At 43.3% G+C, this 15,190-nt stretch overlaps 1 protein-coding gene across 4 annotated transcripts in view; it reads right to left on the minus strand.

The window, feature by feature from the left end:
* The window catches only part of COL4A6 (collagen type IV alpha 6 chain), a 415,076-nt gene that overhangs the window by 60,477 nt on the left and 339,409 nt on the right, over nucleotides 1–15,190 (minus strand). For 3 of the 4 annotated variants that reach the window (XM_050777161.1, XM_050777159.1, XM_050777162.1), the window contains exons 4-5: nucleotides 5,912–6,046; nucleotides 4,328–4,372 (exon numbers count right to left, since the gene is read on the minus strand). In XM_050777161.1, coding sequence (XP_050633118.1) covers nucleotides 4,328–4,366 — 39 coding nt within the window. In that variant the 5' untranslated portion in view covers nucleotides 4,367–4,372; nucleotides 5,912–6,046. Of the gene's footprint in view, nucleotides 1–4,327; nucleotides 4,373–5,911; nucleotides 6,047–6,536; nucleotides 9,648–15,190 lie in introns of those variants that run through there. The other variant, XM_050777160.1, reaches the window with a different exon arrangement.

Below are 15,190 nucleotides of genomic sequence, written 5' to 3' on the forward strand. Positions count from 1 at the left end.
CAGACTCAGGTGATGATTTTTAGTTGCACTGGGGAAGCTGATACAGCTTACTAAAGTTTGCAACTTTTTGTTATTAATTGGGATGGTTACTCTTGTTTGCCCTGACGAACTACACTCTATCTCCCTCAGATCTGTGTCCTGGGAGCCTGGCCTCTATGGACTGTACCACCTAGGCTCCCTTTCCCTCTGTCTTCCAGTTGTATTTGGCCACTGGGAGACACAGACTGGAGAGATCAAAGCAGGAAGAGAAAAGACACAGGTTATTTATTTCCCCCATGCTCTCCCTCCCTGGCTATATTCCAAGGAAATGGACAAATTTTTCCATAGTCTTAGTTCCTGTTCGGCAACAGCTATTTCATGGTTCCAGATCTCACTGGATTCCAATAATTACCATTCCATTTTTTTCCCTTTCAGGTCTAGGGGTAGCTTTGAGTTAGTCGTTCCACCATCCATTGTTGTTTCCCCTAATCTTTTCCACATCTGTTAAATATACCCTTCATTCAACTCTATTCAGTTGAACCCTTCAGGTGAAATGTCTATCTCTGGCTGGGATCCTGATCGCCACTATTATAAAATGTCCCAGCCAAACTTGCTAGGGGTTACCTCTCAGCTAGGTTACAGGGATAAATTGAGGCAAAACGACAGGCTGGCTAAGTACCAGGAGTCTTCCTTACTCCTGAGCCCTTGTTTCTGTTTCACACCAAAACCTTTGTCTGGATTCTTAACCTTTGGTATCCACATCTTTTACTTAGGCCTTATCTTTTTCTAGTTTTCTTGCCTGAACTCCTGATATTTCCTACCTGTAGGATTTCAGGGATACCTGTTTGCACTTTCCTACCTTAGCTGAATTCTCTGGAAATAAATCTCTGACCTCTGACTCAGATCTATCAGCGCCTTTTCACCCAGCTGATGCCAAGAAATGGGTAGACAAGGCATGTTTTGAGCCAGTTAGACTTGTGGCTCCAATCCCACTGTTTCCCTTCTCCAACTTGAGCCTCAGATCCCTTAACTGTCAAATGGTGATGAATAATACCTACCTTATAGAGTCATTGCCAGCATTAAAAGTGAATAATGCCTATTCCATTGGGTTATGGTTAAAATAAGTGAGACTAGGTTTACTAAGTAGGAGCTCAATAAACAATCTTCTCTCAGTCAAGTCAGCAAGGGTAAACCACAGGACTGAGCTCTACCTCCTCTCAGTTCTCAGAACCACAGAATTTCTGGCACATTGCCCTTTATTCTTATAGCTAATGATTTTACATATGTGTGTGCCAACCCTCCAAGAGTGTATACCTCTTTGAGGGAGGAAACCATAGTTCTGTATTGCCTCAAGGGACTGAGCACATGGAACAGGAGGATCTGTTGTATTCCAGAAAAGCCAAAACAATGTTCCTCAGAATCCAGTTTCAAAGGAAAAGTTTCCATTTGGTGAGTGGTATGTGTTCACTTTGAGGATATAAATCTCATGTGCTCATTTACAAGTCTCCAGGCAGGGAACTAGAGATTTGGGATTGACTCCATGGGGAAAGCTAAACATAAATTGTAAAGTGAAAATCTCTGCTCCCAACTGCTTTGAACTGAAAACATTTGATAAACACACATCTCTTGTGGATGCCAACGGGCCCAACTCACAGCTGGGATATCATTAAAAGCCACAGCCCTACTGTCCCTAGTCTATGTTGTTCTAATGTTGACAATTTTAGGAATGCTTGTTTGCTCACTCTCTAGCTTAGTTGCTGTGCCCTTTAGTGCAAAGACTTAGGTTATCATGAAGTGATGACTAACCCACTCGTGTTGAAATTGTCTACATGACAGCAAAAATGGAGTTTTGAGACCAAAACTAGTGACACATATGTTAACAATCAGCTAATATTAAGAGGGGAAGCAGATCTGTGCAGTGATCCAGTTTAGTAAGATGTGTTAGGAAAGCTGTTGGTTTCAGCCAAATTGCTTAATATGTGTTACTGAAAGTAGAACAAAATAATCAGTCTGACTAGGCCTATGGTGTCTGTGTTTTTCTGTCTGAGGGAGCCCTGACAGTCTAAGAACTATTGCTAGGCACTAGAGGTTGGAGTCAACCTCCCCCGCAATACCTTTAGAGTGTTTACTCTATGCAGAGTTCAGTCATGGGCCTCTCAGGCTTCTGAGAGGAACAGAAGATATAATCTCTGTTTTCTAGGAGCTGGATGAGACTAGCACAAAAAAACTATCTATCATTAAGTCCCCTGGGGCTGTAGGTAGTGAGGCGCTGGAGTATTTGAGACAGGTACCAATGACTCCTGGGAGATTAGAGGTGGAAGGAAGAGGTAAGCACTGAACAGAAGATGTTTAACAAATATTTCTTGAGAGGCTGCAAGAGAGAGAAACAACAAGAAAGTGGGATTTTATGGAGTAATGAGGTTTGAAGCCTGCAGCTAGGGCAATCAGAAGTCAAAAGAAAACACATACAATTTTTGGTCAAGGAAAGGAAATATCAGGAGTTCGGGCAAGAAAACTAGAAAAGGATAAGGCCTAAGTAAAAGATGTGGATACCCCACAAGGGAGTGGGGACTTCTACTGGGAGCGGTAAGCTCATTTAGAGGGGTCTGAACAGCTGCAACTCATTCTGCCAAGCAATGAAGCCTTGAAGAGAAGTGATCCATTCCTGCAAGCTCTAGGGCTCTCTTAGCGACAGGCTGGAGGCAAGAGTATCCAGCTGGACTCTGGGGCAGTTTCCAGCTCAGAATTGGAAACAGCCTTAGCCTCCAGGATTCACTTCCTTCCAGCTCCCATTAAAACAAGACTGCAGGAGGAAGGGCATACTAAGACGGTAAGCTCCAAGTCCTCCACTCATCTCTGGCAAAGCCAGGTCCACAGAATGAATGAAAGAGGCTGCCTCCAGTTTGCTAGTTTCCCTTATCCAGTGGCTCCCAGAAGATACACATTCTGGGCGGAGACTCTGGCTAAAGGGGCCATAGGAACACAGCCAAAAGAAAATGCCAGGAGACATCATAAAAGGATGGCCAACCTCGTCTGCTTATTTTCCCAATGGTCTATTTCTGGGCACTTTGCAGACACTGCAGTTGAATAAAATGCTGAAGTCTGATGGCCGACTTGTTGATACATGCAACAGATATGAGGTAAGTGAGCCTTCAGTTTTTCAAATTCATAAATGTCTACTAGATCAGAGGAGACAATGAATCAGATGATATTATCTTTCAGGGCAGAGCCACATGATTCCTCTGTATCCCCAAGGTTGAGTGCTAACATATAGCAGGAGCACATTAAATATCTACCAATTGGCGAAAAAAGATTTGAACCCCTTTTCCTGATACTAGATTATTATCGAGGATAACACAAAAGCTGTTAATCATAGGGTCTCCAAAAACCATGCTTTGATAAGGTTCAGAACAACCTCTGAGAGGCTGTTGGAAAGATAAAAGCAGGCTTTAGGACCTCCCACAAATGGAGGAGCTGCACTTTTTTTTTTTTTTTTTTTTCTGTTCTATATGTTGAGATTCTGTTCTTCTCTTAAACAAGATTGAAAACTGCTGCTGTAGACAAACATAGCCCAGACTATGGCTTAAATATATAGAGATGTGTCAAAGGGAAAAACTGAAAAAAGATAGCCAGTAAGTTCCAAATATTGTATTTTAAAGGCTGGTGCAATGTTACCATGGAATCACCAGCGGTGGGATAGGCGCAGATATAGGACGAAAATAGAGAAACTAAGATATTAGGCTGGATGGATGGAAAAAAGAATTGTCTGCAAGTTCCAAACCTTCCACTTATCTTGGGCAGAGCAGAGGTCCACAGGATAAATTTTGCAAGAGGCTGCCTCCAAGTGATCTTTGGAGTAGTCACTTTGTAAAAACTTTAAAGGAAAATTCACTCTGAAATGAGGTAAGGCTGAAGAGAACAAATTATGAAATGGAAGGTATCAAGATATCATGAAGGATTTTATCTTCTAATTTCATGTATCATCTTAATTTCCCTATATAAGGATATATATGCTCTAATGTGGCTCTGTCTTTACACCTTAGAACCAGTTCCTCATCTCCAATCAAAGCTCTGCTCAACCCACAAGACTTAACTCGTGTTGTCTAAGATATTGATGTTATGGCTATACAGGTCCCTCCACTCTCCAATCATGAAACACAGGGCTGCTTGTGCCTGAATCCAAGGGCAATTGTGTGTGACCACTGCCCTTTAAACCTCACCACACATATCTCAACCCTTGTTCCTGAGCATGCTTGCATGAGACAGGACGTTGCTGAGGTCAAAGTGTCTGAAATATGAGGCAGAACCTAAAGGAGGATATGAAAAATTCATCTGTGGACACACTCACCGGAATCCCATTGATGCCAAGAAATCCAGGAACTCCCATGGGACCCTAAAAAAAGGAGTAGGGAGAGGAATGTAAGACACAATCCAACTGGTATTTGTTAGACTCAGTAAGTTTGTTTATGAGAGTCAATGGCCTACATTTTTAAGAAGTGTTTCATATCTCCCTCCCCATATTGTATACCCTTGATTCCCACTGCAGTTCCAAGTGACCATTTACCTTTACCTAAGGCCTTAGACAAGTCTTTGTTCCAAAACCAGCTCTTTTTTTTTTAAGGGAGTATAGTCTAGGTTTAAAAATTATAGGCTCACTATTACCTGCTGCCATCTGGGGAAAACTAGAGGACCTTGAATGACCTAATCACAAGTTTCCCTCGCCATTATGCTTCTACAGATAAGGTCCCCTAGCCGAACAACTTTCCTTATCAAGTGGACCAGGTGCAACTCCTGCTTATCCTGGAATAGCAGTTTCAATTTCTCGCTGGCCTAGTGGACTATTCAAACAAGCCAATTGCATCCACCTTCAGGAACCAGGGGCACCCTACCCTACTGATACTACAAAGTCTGCTTCGCACAGCCTTTTCTTCTAAACTCTGTTCCCAAGTGCTATCCCTGTGTGGCCCTATGTGGTGTGTGGTATCCTCTTCCCCTGAGCTGTGAGTATATGTGACTAACAAATTGCTGTCAATTTCAACTGTCCAGTATCAGGTGTCATATCTTTAGTCATCCCCATGATCCTAGTGAGGGAATCCTTCCCTCACCAACGGGGTGAATAGAAGGTGATTAAAGTAGGCAGGGAACATAAACTGAGCTGCTGAACAGTCAGCCTGCCACCATGACATTATCACTCTCGTTTCTTGCAGCTCTGTCCCTATATTTGTGGCCTAGATTGCTTCTAAGCACTCTGACCCCTTTCTTCCCAGTATCCTTGCTCGGATTCCTGATCTCGGCTGCCCAGGTGATTGGACTTCTGGCCCATGCACAGTTCAAACCCACCTGACTTCTTACCACAGTGAGCCCACTTGTTTAGCAAGCAGCTAATACATTTACTTTATGGTGTGCTTGCTATGGGAGTCCTTCCACAAGTGGGCTGAATCATTGGCAGGCCATCACTCATCCCATCTCTTATTAAAATATGCAGCCTGGGTGGGGCGCGGTGGCTCCTGACTGTAATGCCAGCACTTTGGGAGGCTGAGGGTGGATCACAAGGTCAGGAGTTCAATACCAGCCTGGCCAACATGGTGAAACTCCATCTCTACTGAAAATACAAAAATTAGCTGGGCATGGTGGCAGGCACCTGCAATCCCAGCTACTTGGAAGGCAGAGACAGGAGAATCGTTTGAATCCAAGAAGCAGAGGTTGCAGTGAGCCGAGATCACACCATTGTACTCCAGCCTAGGCAACAGGGTGAGACTCCATCTCAAAAAAAAAAAAAAAAAAAAAAAAAAAAAAAAAAAAGCAGAAATGCAGCCTGGCACGAAACTACTCAGGAATGACATCATAAATGAGCAGAACTGGGATGGAGAACTTCTGATCTTTACATTTGTGGCCCATGCATCAAAGAGAAATCAAGCTTTGCTGGTCTTACCTTATCTCCTTTGGGTCCATAAGGTCCCAGAAGGCCTGGGGAACCCCTTTCTCCTTTCAATCCCGATAAACCAGTAGAGCCAGTGAATCCTTGAGGACCTGATGGGCCTTGAATTCCAATTGGTCCAGGTCGCCCCTAAGGTGGACAGAAGGAGTGCAATTAGTCAATAGAGGACTTAGCATTAATACTTCTCATTTTCCCACACACAAAGAGCACTGTCATCACTTCACCGAATAATTTTGGCTAAGAGATCTGTGAGGCACGCCAAAGTTCCAGACACGGATCAGAAAAGGCTATTTTAGGGGCTGCTAAGCTTATTTGGATAGAACACATTTTATAAGCATATTTAATAAGATTCATGTGCACCAAGATCCTTCAACTTTGTACTTCTTAGGAAATTAGTTATTCAGGCTGGATAATATTGTCCTCTTCCTAGTTAATGCCAGGCCATCCATCAGATTGTCAAAATAGTGAAAGAACAGAACGCTGGAGAGCATCATGACATTTTTTAACTCACATCCAAATGGCCAACCATGTGCTTGCAGTGAAATCCAGAAATGGCTGTATCTAGAGAACATTGTCCCAGGGGGCCAGAGTGGGCCCAGAAACTTACAAGCTGACAAACCTGCAAGAGCTCATCTTTGTTGGCAGATCCCAGGACTCTATCACTGCACCTAGTAGCAGACATTCACAGGGAAAACACACATACACATGCACATATACACACATGAATTGCTTATTTGTTCTTTCTTCCTATCCCTCTCTCCTCTCCTCTCCAATCTGTAAAGTGTCGAATGTGTAAAATACAAGAAGCCTGAGAATATCTATTAAGTATCAATTATGACAGCAAGAGGGAACAGCCTGAGGATTTTAACTGCCCTGCTTATAAAATGTCTGTAACAATTAAGTCTGAGAGTTCAGGCTGACATTTTAAAGTGGACTCAGACTGAGCATTAACCCCAGTGGGTGCAACATAGGCAGGCTGGTCTATCATTTAGAACAAATCCCAGTAGGAACTGAATTGTCTTGGCAGAAGAATAAAAACCATTAGTAATATGCATTACCTCTCAGAGAACACAACACCGTATCAGGTAGAAAGTCCATTTTCATAAATGTTTCCCGTCTCCACCTCTTGGCCCCTTTACTGACTGTCCATAATTTCCTACAAATCTGTGAAAAACTTTGAAAAGCCCATTAAGCACGCCCTTTACTGTTCACCTTCAAGGTTTACTTTTTTAAAGGCTGAAAATGGGACAGATGCTTTATGCTGTGGCTACAGTTAAGTACTGGAGATGCAAGTGGCCACCAGCTGTGACGATCCTTTGGAGTATAATTTTGAGTGTCAATCAGGCCCACGAAGACCTACGACCCTCGCAAGGAAGTAAAAGACGCTCTGTCCAAGGAAATGCAGTTCTCTTGGGCACCACCTACCACTCAACCTTTTCCAATATCCAACATGTGGCCTACAAAAAATGATAGGTTGCAAACTGTTTAACAGGCTTCATTCTGGGAATGATGGGGGTAGAGTAAACTTTCACTTTTTAGGTTCCTACCTCCCATTGTTGGAACTTTGTTTACAGTGGTTCTGTTATTTATTATTATTGGGATTTTCATAAAATCAATAAATATGTGTGTATATGTGTATATGTGTGTATAATACATATTAATAATATAAAAAGAAAAAGAGCAGTACTTAAAAAATAGTGCTGGGGTGCTGTTGACAATGAGTAGGAGGTCAAAAGTGTGGGCCTACATTAATGATAGACTGGATAAAGAAAATGTGGCACATATATACCATGGAATACTATGCAGCTGTAAGAAAAATGAGTTCACGTCCTTTACAGGGACATGGATGAAGCTGGAAACGATCATTCTCAGAAAACTAACACGGGAATAGAAAACCAAACACTGCATGTTCTCACTCATAAATGGGAGTTGAACAATGACAACATATGGGCACAGGGAGGGGAACATCACACATGGGGGCCTGTTGGGGGGTGGCGGGCAAGGGGAGGGATAGCACTGGGAGAAATACCTAATGTAGATGATGGGTTGATGGGTGCAACAAACCACCATGGTACACGTATACCTATGTAACAAACCTGCACGTCCTGCACATGTATCCCAGAACTGAAAGTATAATTAAAAAAAAAAAAGAAAGAAAATGTGGGCCTAGTTTCAAGACTAATGCATACAAAATCACAGCAAACAGTACAAATTTGGAACAGAGCCTAAGTGCTGCGGGAACACAAAAAAAGAGTTGGCAATGGAGGGTTTGTGGAATGCTCACATTTTGCCCATGGCTGGGGGAAGTCATGGGCTGCATTGGAAAGGTTGACTGGAAAGGTTCCTGCTGAAGTGGGCCTGGAAAGTACCACAGAAAAGTTGAAGACTTGATGTGGCAGGACACAGGGAACCCTCAGAGGTTTGAGAACAGGGAGAGTTGGGAGAAGAGCGGTCTTTCATAGCTGAAAGTCATCAAGGAGCATTCAGGAGAACACGTGTATGTCAGAATGAGACCATGGCTGCCTGCCTGAGGCTGGGACAAGGGAGGCAGATAAGAACCAGCTGTTGAGGAGGAGGGAACTGCTTGATAGGAGAATGGAGGGCAGGATGGGCTTGCAGAGGCCATGTTATTACTAGCAGAGAGGATCCAGTCAGGGCACTGAATGCTTGACCCAAATCCAAGCCCTGCCAAAAGTTTTCCCACATCAAGGGAAGGAAGGGAAATCACTGAACAGCTACTGAGAGAGCAGGTTGTGATGTGGCCCGGTCCCATCCTGCTCACACCATTAGAGAGAAGAGTCCCAGCAGCACCCAGCATAGGCACAGGGACTGGCACCCTCTACCTCTGGTCCCTTACCTTTGCAAGCACATGGTAAGCAAGGGTAAACAAGGAGACTTAGGAGGTAGGCACCTCGAGGGCTAGACTTAACTGGAACTCCGATTCCATGCAGAAAAGGCAGGGTCCCACAGCCTGCTTCTTTACTCCTGGCTTGGTGGGCATGCAGAATTTCTTGACACCTGTGTTCCACCCAGAGAGCTGAAAGGAACTCTCCTAAAGAACTCACATATATTTTTAAAATTCCAATTCTTTTTCCAAATGGGAGTTTGAAAAGGCACCACCAGAGGAACGTGCACTTCTGGACTGGCCCCAGGTTCCGGCTTGGGTTGGTGGGCGTGCCAGCAGCCCAGCTTGAAACCTCTCACATTGAATCAAGGGCCAGAAGCAGGGCCTGTGGGAAGTTTCTAGGTTTCTGCTCGTCCAGAACTGTTTCCTCAGCATGGTGTGAGGCCCTTATGGAGCCTGCAGTCATAGGATATGAGACAAAAAGCCTTCCCATCCATGGATGTCCTTTCATACAGTGGCACAGAACACCGGGAACAAATGAAAGTGACTGAGAAAAAAAAGAGGGAGACCCATTTCTTCTGCGGGTTGTTTTGTCATCCAGATACGCTTACTTTGTGTTTATAACTGTATGATCTTTTTTCCTCATCTCTAATGCACAGGATTTCTGCCTCATTACCCATACAGCTAAAGCTTAATATTAACTAAATCAGTGGTGAATTCCTTTCCTTTCCCATCCGACACTATAAGCGACATTTTTCATAATGGCCAGCAGAGGTCAGTGTGAGAACATAGAGACTACAGATAAGCAGGTGGGTGGGTGGGCCTCTCCCTCTACAGAGAAAAAGAAATCAAACCGGTGTCAGAGAAGTCACAGAATGTTCGAGCAGGAAAGGCCCTTAGAGACCATTCAATCCAGGCTTTATTTTATACATGGGGCGGGTGGGGGCGGGGGGGCGAAAAAGGCCGAGAGAAGAGGAAGGACTTGTTTAGGTCACATGGCTAGTACAAACGGCATGGAACTAAACAGACTGCCTGCAGCCAGTATGTGGCTGTTTCCCTGTTTGCCAGTGGCAGATGTCTTAGGGGGTCCTTGAGGCTGCCCCTCCACTACCCTGGGTCCGCCCCTGGGACTGTCCCCATCAGTAGGCTGCAGCAGCCAGATGCTCACACATTATTTCTTTCTTCCTAACCCTGGTCATTTCACAGAACCAATCTGACACACCATCACTGTTTGGACAGCTAGCAGAATTTCAATGGGCTTGGACTAATGCCTTGCCCTGATACATGTCATTTATTTTGGCAAACAGACCCAGACAGGGCAGAAGGAACTCCTCCAAGTCTTTCCAATGAGCTCTCCTGCTTCCATCTGCTCAGGATTTTAAATATGCACATCAGGGTCTAATTCTCAAGGGAATGAGTTGGGACTTGTGCTTAAGGCCAGGAACTGCAGGTCTGCAACCACAGCCCAGGCTGGCTGCCTCCTGCCAACCACAGTGAGTTGGGATCAGTGTGCAGTTTAAGGTGACCTATAAAATAGTAGACATATGTAGAAATATCATCGACGAATCTTAAAAGCATATGCCTCACACTAGATTGGACAGTGAAACTGGTAAAGGAGGCTGACTTTTCATAAGTTAGTCCCTTTCTGCCTTTTTATACCTCCCTTAAGGTTCCAGTGTTCTTCTCCCATAAAATTAACATTTGTTCCTGAGGAAGAATCTGAAACTCACTCCCACCGAGGCGTTAATGACTGACAACTTAGAGCTTTGCTTTTCCCAGGGGGATTTGTAAAGCAAAGCATTAAGCTAGGGGATGCAAATGGTATTTATGAAGTAGGGAAGGGAGAAGGGTGTGCACAGGCCTTCCTAAGGATCCAGTTGTATTGTAGAAGGTGGTACGGTGCTGTTAGGTACACTTTACGTGAAGTCTCCTTACTGCCAATTAACAGTTATGTGACCTTGGGTAAGGGACATTACCATCTTGAATATCAAGGGCTGAAGTGTAATAATAGCTCTTACCTAGGATTATTGTCAGCATTTAAATGAGTTAATACATATAAAACACCTGGCAGATAGAATGAAAGCATCAGTTCCCTTTTTCCTTTAGGCATCATTTATGGCAAAATGGAGAGTTTATAGGGTTGGGCACTCAATGCTCCTTCCCTTAAGTTTCAGTTGGAGATGCACAGACATCACTGAGCAACCCTCTTTGGGGGCAGAGATGTGTGCTTGGGAATAGATGAGCATGTATGCCAGCACCCCACATCTGTGAGAGCATTTCTCCTTTTACATAGCACTGGTGTCCTGGTTCTCCTGGGCACTTGGCTTCTCAGTGTTTATTTTTCCTCCTAAAGGGTCTTAATCTGCATACTGATGACTCCCAAATCTGAACCTCCAGCCCATATTTCTCTTCTGAGTATGCCAGATCCTTATAGTCAATGACTTATAAGAGATCTATTCAAATAGATATTCCAACTCAAACCCAACATGCCCCAAACTGAATCACATTGGCTTCTCCTCAACCCCATTCTCCAAACCAGCTCCCTTTTTCTGAGTTAATGGAGTTAACTCAATAAATTGCACCATTCATAAAGTTGATCAAGCCAGAAACTCAGGGGTCCTCCATGACCCTTCTATTCCCTCACCTCCCACATCTGATCCATTAGCAAGTACTGTGAATTCTACCTGCAAAATCTAACTCAAACCTGTTCATTGATCTCTAGCCCCATGGTCTTAGTTCAAGTCTTTCTCATCTCTCGCCTGGAGTGTTGCCACAGCCTGCCAAATTGCCTGTGACCTCCAATCTTGCATTACTCTCTCCGAACCTCTTATCCCAGGGCCTTTTTATGTGCTTTTGTATATGGCTCTGCTCTCCTGGCTACCTCTTCTATATCTTTTGGCTCTAACCAAGATATCAGCTTCTCCAGGGAGTTTTCTATGATTACCCCCACCCAACTGTGTGGGCTAGATTGCCTGTTTATGTGTCTATACCTCCCAACAGACTGAACTCCTTGAGGACAGGGCTTATGTCTTACTCTTTACTGAATCACCTGTGCTCAGCATTATGCATGGTACTCAGTGGGCATCAGTAAATGTTTGCTGAGTGGAGAAATGATTGAATGGACATACACACTGAGAAGCCAGTGGCCCAGGTACATCAGTGTCTTGTTTGGAAGTCTATATAGTGTTGAGGAAAAATGTCAAACTCTGTAAAATATTTGAAGAGATTTATTCTGAGCCAAATATGAGTGACTAATGGCCCATGAAACAGCCCTTGGGAGATCCTGAGAACATGTGGCTGGTGGTCAGGCCACAGCTTGGTTTTGTACATTTTAGGGAGACATGAGATATCAATCAACACATGTAAGATGTACATTGGTTCAGTCTGGAAGGCTGGGACAACTGGAAGCCTGGGGCAAGGTGGGGGGCTTTCAAGTCATAGGTGGAATCAAAGATTTTCTGATTAGCAATTTGTTGAAAGAGTTATTATCAATAGAAGAGAATGTCTGGGTTATAATAAGGGGTTGTGGAAACCAAGGATATATCGTAATAGATGAAGCCACCAGGTAGCAGGCTTCGGAGAGAATAGATGGTAAATATTTCTTATCAGACTTAAAGAGTCTGTTCTATCAGTAACTCCAAAAGGGAGGAGAGTATAATGAGGCATGTCTGGTTCCCTGTTCCCATCATGGACTGAACTAGTTTTCCAGGTTAGCTTTGGAAAGCCCCAGGCCAAGAGGACGGATCCATTCAGATGGTTGTGGGGGCCTTAGAATTTTAACTTTAATTGATAATAGTTGCAACAGAGTGCAATCAGGAAACATGTGATCACAGAATCACCAAAAAGAGAGCTGTATAAGACTCAGGAATTGATCCAGTTCAGGATGGAGAAGTTGAAGGGCAGAAAGAGAAAGGGATTTACCCAAGTACATACAACATCAACTGTAGACTTTTAAAACAATACCTTTTAGAGCCTTTGAAAACAGAAATGGTCTAAATCTAATGTAGTTTCTGGGCATTCTTTGTTCTCTGAGATCTCTCAGTGAAATGACTTTGATTCTCCTTCTGAATGGAATTTATCCATTCAACAATGATTTATTCAGCACTTACTCTGTGCCAGGCACAGGGGTTAAGATGTCAGGTAAGACAGAGTTTCTACATTCATGAAACTTACAGTTATGTTATCCCTTGAAAGCAGATGACACATGACCCATCACCAACCTAATTAAACACTTTTCATCTCATGCTGAGTTTTGTGCTTGGCAAGTATGAACATATATGTAGGGGGTGAGAAGGCAATACACAAAAGAAACACACTGCATTGCCCATGCCCTCAAGCAACATTTAAGCTTGTTGGGGGAGATAAGGCCATATCACAAAAAGTATTGGAGATAAGGTCATTGTATTAAAGGAAAGAGATTTAATTGACTCACAGTTCAGCATTGTTAGAGAGGCCTCAGGAAACTTATAATCATGGCAGAAGGGGAAGCAAACATGTCCTTCTTCACGTGGTGGCAGCAAAGAGAGGTACAGAGTGAAGGGTGGGGGAAGCCCCTTATAAAACCATCAGATCTCATGAGAACTCACTCATCATCAAGAAAACAGCATGGAGGTAACCGCCACTATGATTCAATTACCTCCCATTGGGTCCCTCCCATGACACGTGGGGATTATGGGAACTACAGTTCAAGATGAGATTTGGGTGGGAATACAGCCAAATCATACCAGTCATATGCAATGCATTTTTAAAAATTATACGGTATATATCACAAATCCAAGAGGAATTAAGAGATGTGTGAGTTGACAAGGGAGCAGAGGGGCAAAGAAAGACCCAACAAACTGTTAGTGAATACATTCTAAATATGAAGAACAACATGTTCATGGGAATCAGCGAATTCTGTAAGCGAGGGCCAGTCAGAATCCTGGGTCTGGCTGGAGCAGAGGTGAGATCACAGAGAATCAGTAAGAAAGGACAATAGAGGATAACCTACAAAAATTTATAGATGCTGAGGTGCTTAATCTGGTACATTAGCATGTTTTGTTTTAAACTTTAGTTTGGCTTCCAGTTTTGTTCAGAATTTAGTGAAGTGACATGATGTGCTAGCTAAGTGTACAGGGTTCAGAGTTCAAAAGTCTAGGATTCAGATTCCCTCTTCACCACTGTAAGACTTTGGGACAAATGGCATCTTCAAATTTCCTCAGCTGTCAAGTGAGGATAATATCAGTGTCTACTTCATAGGGTAATTATGAAGCTTAAATAAGAAAATTCAAGTAGATCATTATTTTCGCTCCTTAGCATGCATCAGACTTACCCAGAGGTGATTAAAACACAGATTGCTGGGCTCCAGCTCCAGAGTTTCAGATTCAGTAGTTCTGGCTAGGTCTAAAAATTTGCATTTCTAACAAGTTCTCAGGTGGTGCTGACTCTACAGGATCAAAGACTACACTTGGAGAATCCCTGTTGTAAATCATTTAGCATTGCACCTTGCATATATTAAATGTGCAATAAAAGTTATTTGTTGTTATTGATGTACTATTATTTAGCAAATGATTATGGCTTGTGCAGGTTTGGAGTTCACAATCTCTGAAAGGCCCTCAGCATTCCTTTATCACTATGGCTTAGGGCACCTCTCCTTCTTCCTCATTATGACACACCACAAGAGGAAAGGAGTGGATGGGGTAACAAGACTGGAGACAGGGAACCCCATAAGGGAGCTATGACCTCCTGAAGAGAAATAATGGTGACCTGGACTAGGTTCATGGCAGTGGAGACAGGGAAAAGGCAGATTTGAGAGATATTTCAGAGGCTAAAAACTATAAGGACTTAGTGCCATATTGGAACTGACGAGTAAAACAGAGGAAAGTGCAAATGATGACTCCAGTGTTTCTTGATTGGGCAACTGAGTGGATCTCTTTGATGACATGAGAGAACTTAGAGGAAGAAGAGTCTTGGGCGGAAGATGAGGAATTCACCTTTGGACAGGTGGAATTTAAGATGCCTGGGCGAACATCTAGGGAGATGTTTAGCACATTTTTCCCACAAAACAGGAAGATTTGAGGAAACAGAGTGAGGTTTGTTCACCACTATATCGCCGGAGAGGCAGCATTTGGTGTGCAGTAGACACACAAAACATAATTATGGGGAAAATGCATAATTATGAAATGAATGAAAATAGAGAATTAGATGTGCACTTGGGAATCTTTGAGAAGGCCACTTCCAAGTCTCATTTGCTAGGAGCAAAATGGAATTAAAAGAATGTCACTATCCTAAAATACTCCTTGTGGCCTTTTGAGAAGGGGGAGCAGAGACCCTTGACCTCCAGCCTAGGAACAAAGTGGCTTGATTTTTACAATTTGTCCTTACTTTACAACTGAAATTCTCATTTCAGCTAGTGGGTGGGGGAAATGCAAGAACTTAACAAACTTTAC

The sequence above is a fragment of the Macaca thibetana genome, chromosome X (assembly GCF_024542745.1).
Source record: "Macaca thibetana thibetana isolate TM-01 chromosome X, ASM2454274v1, whole genome shotgun sequence".
NCBI lineage: Eukaryota > Metazoa > Chordata > Mammalia > Primates > Cercopithecidae > Macaca > Macaca thibetana.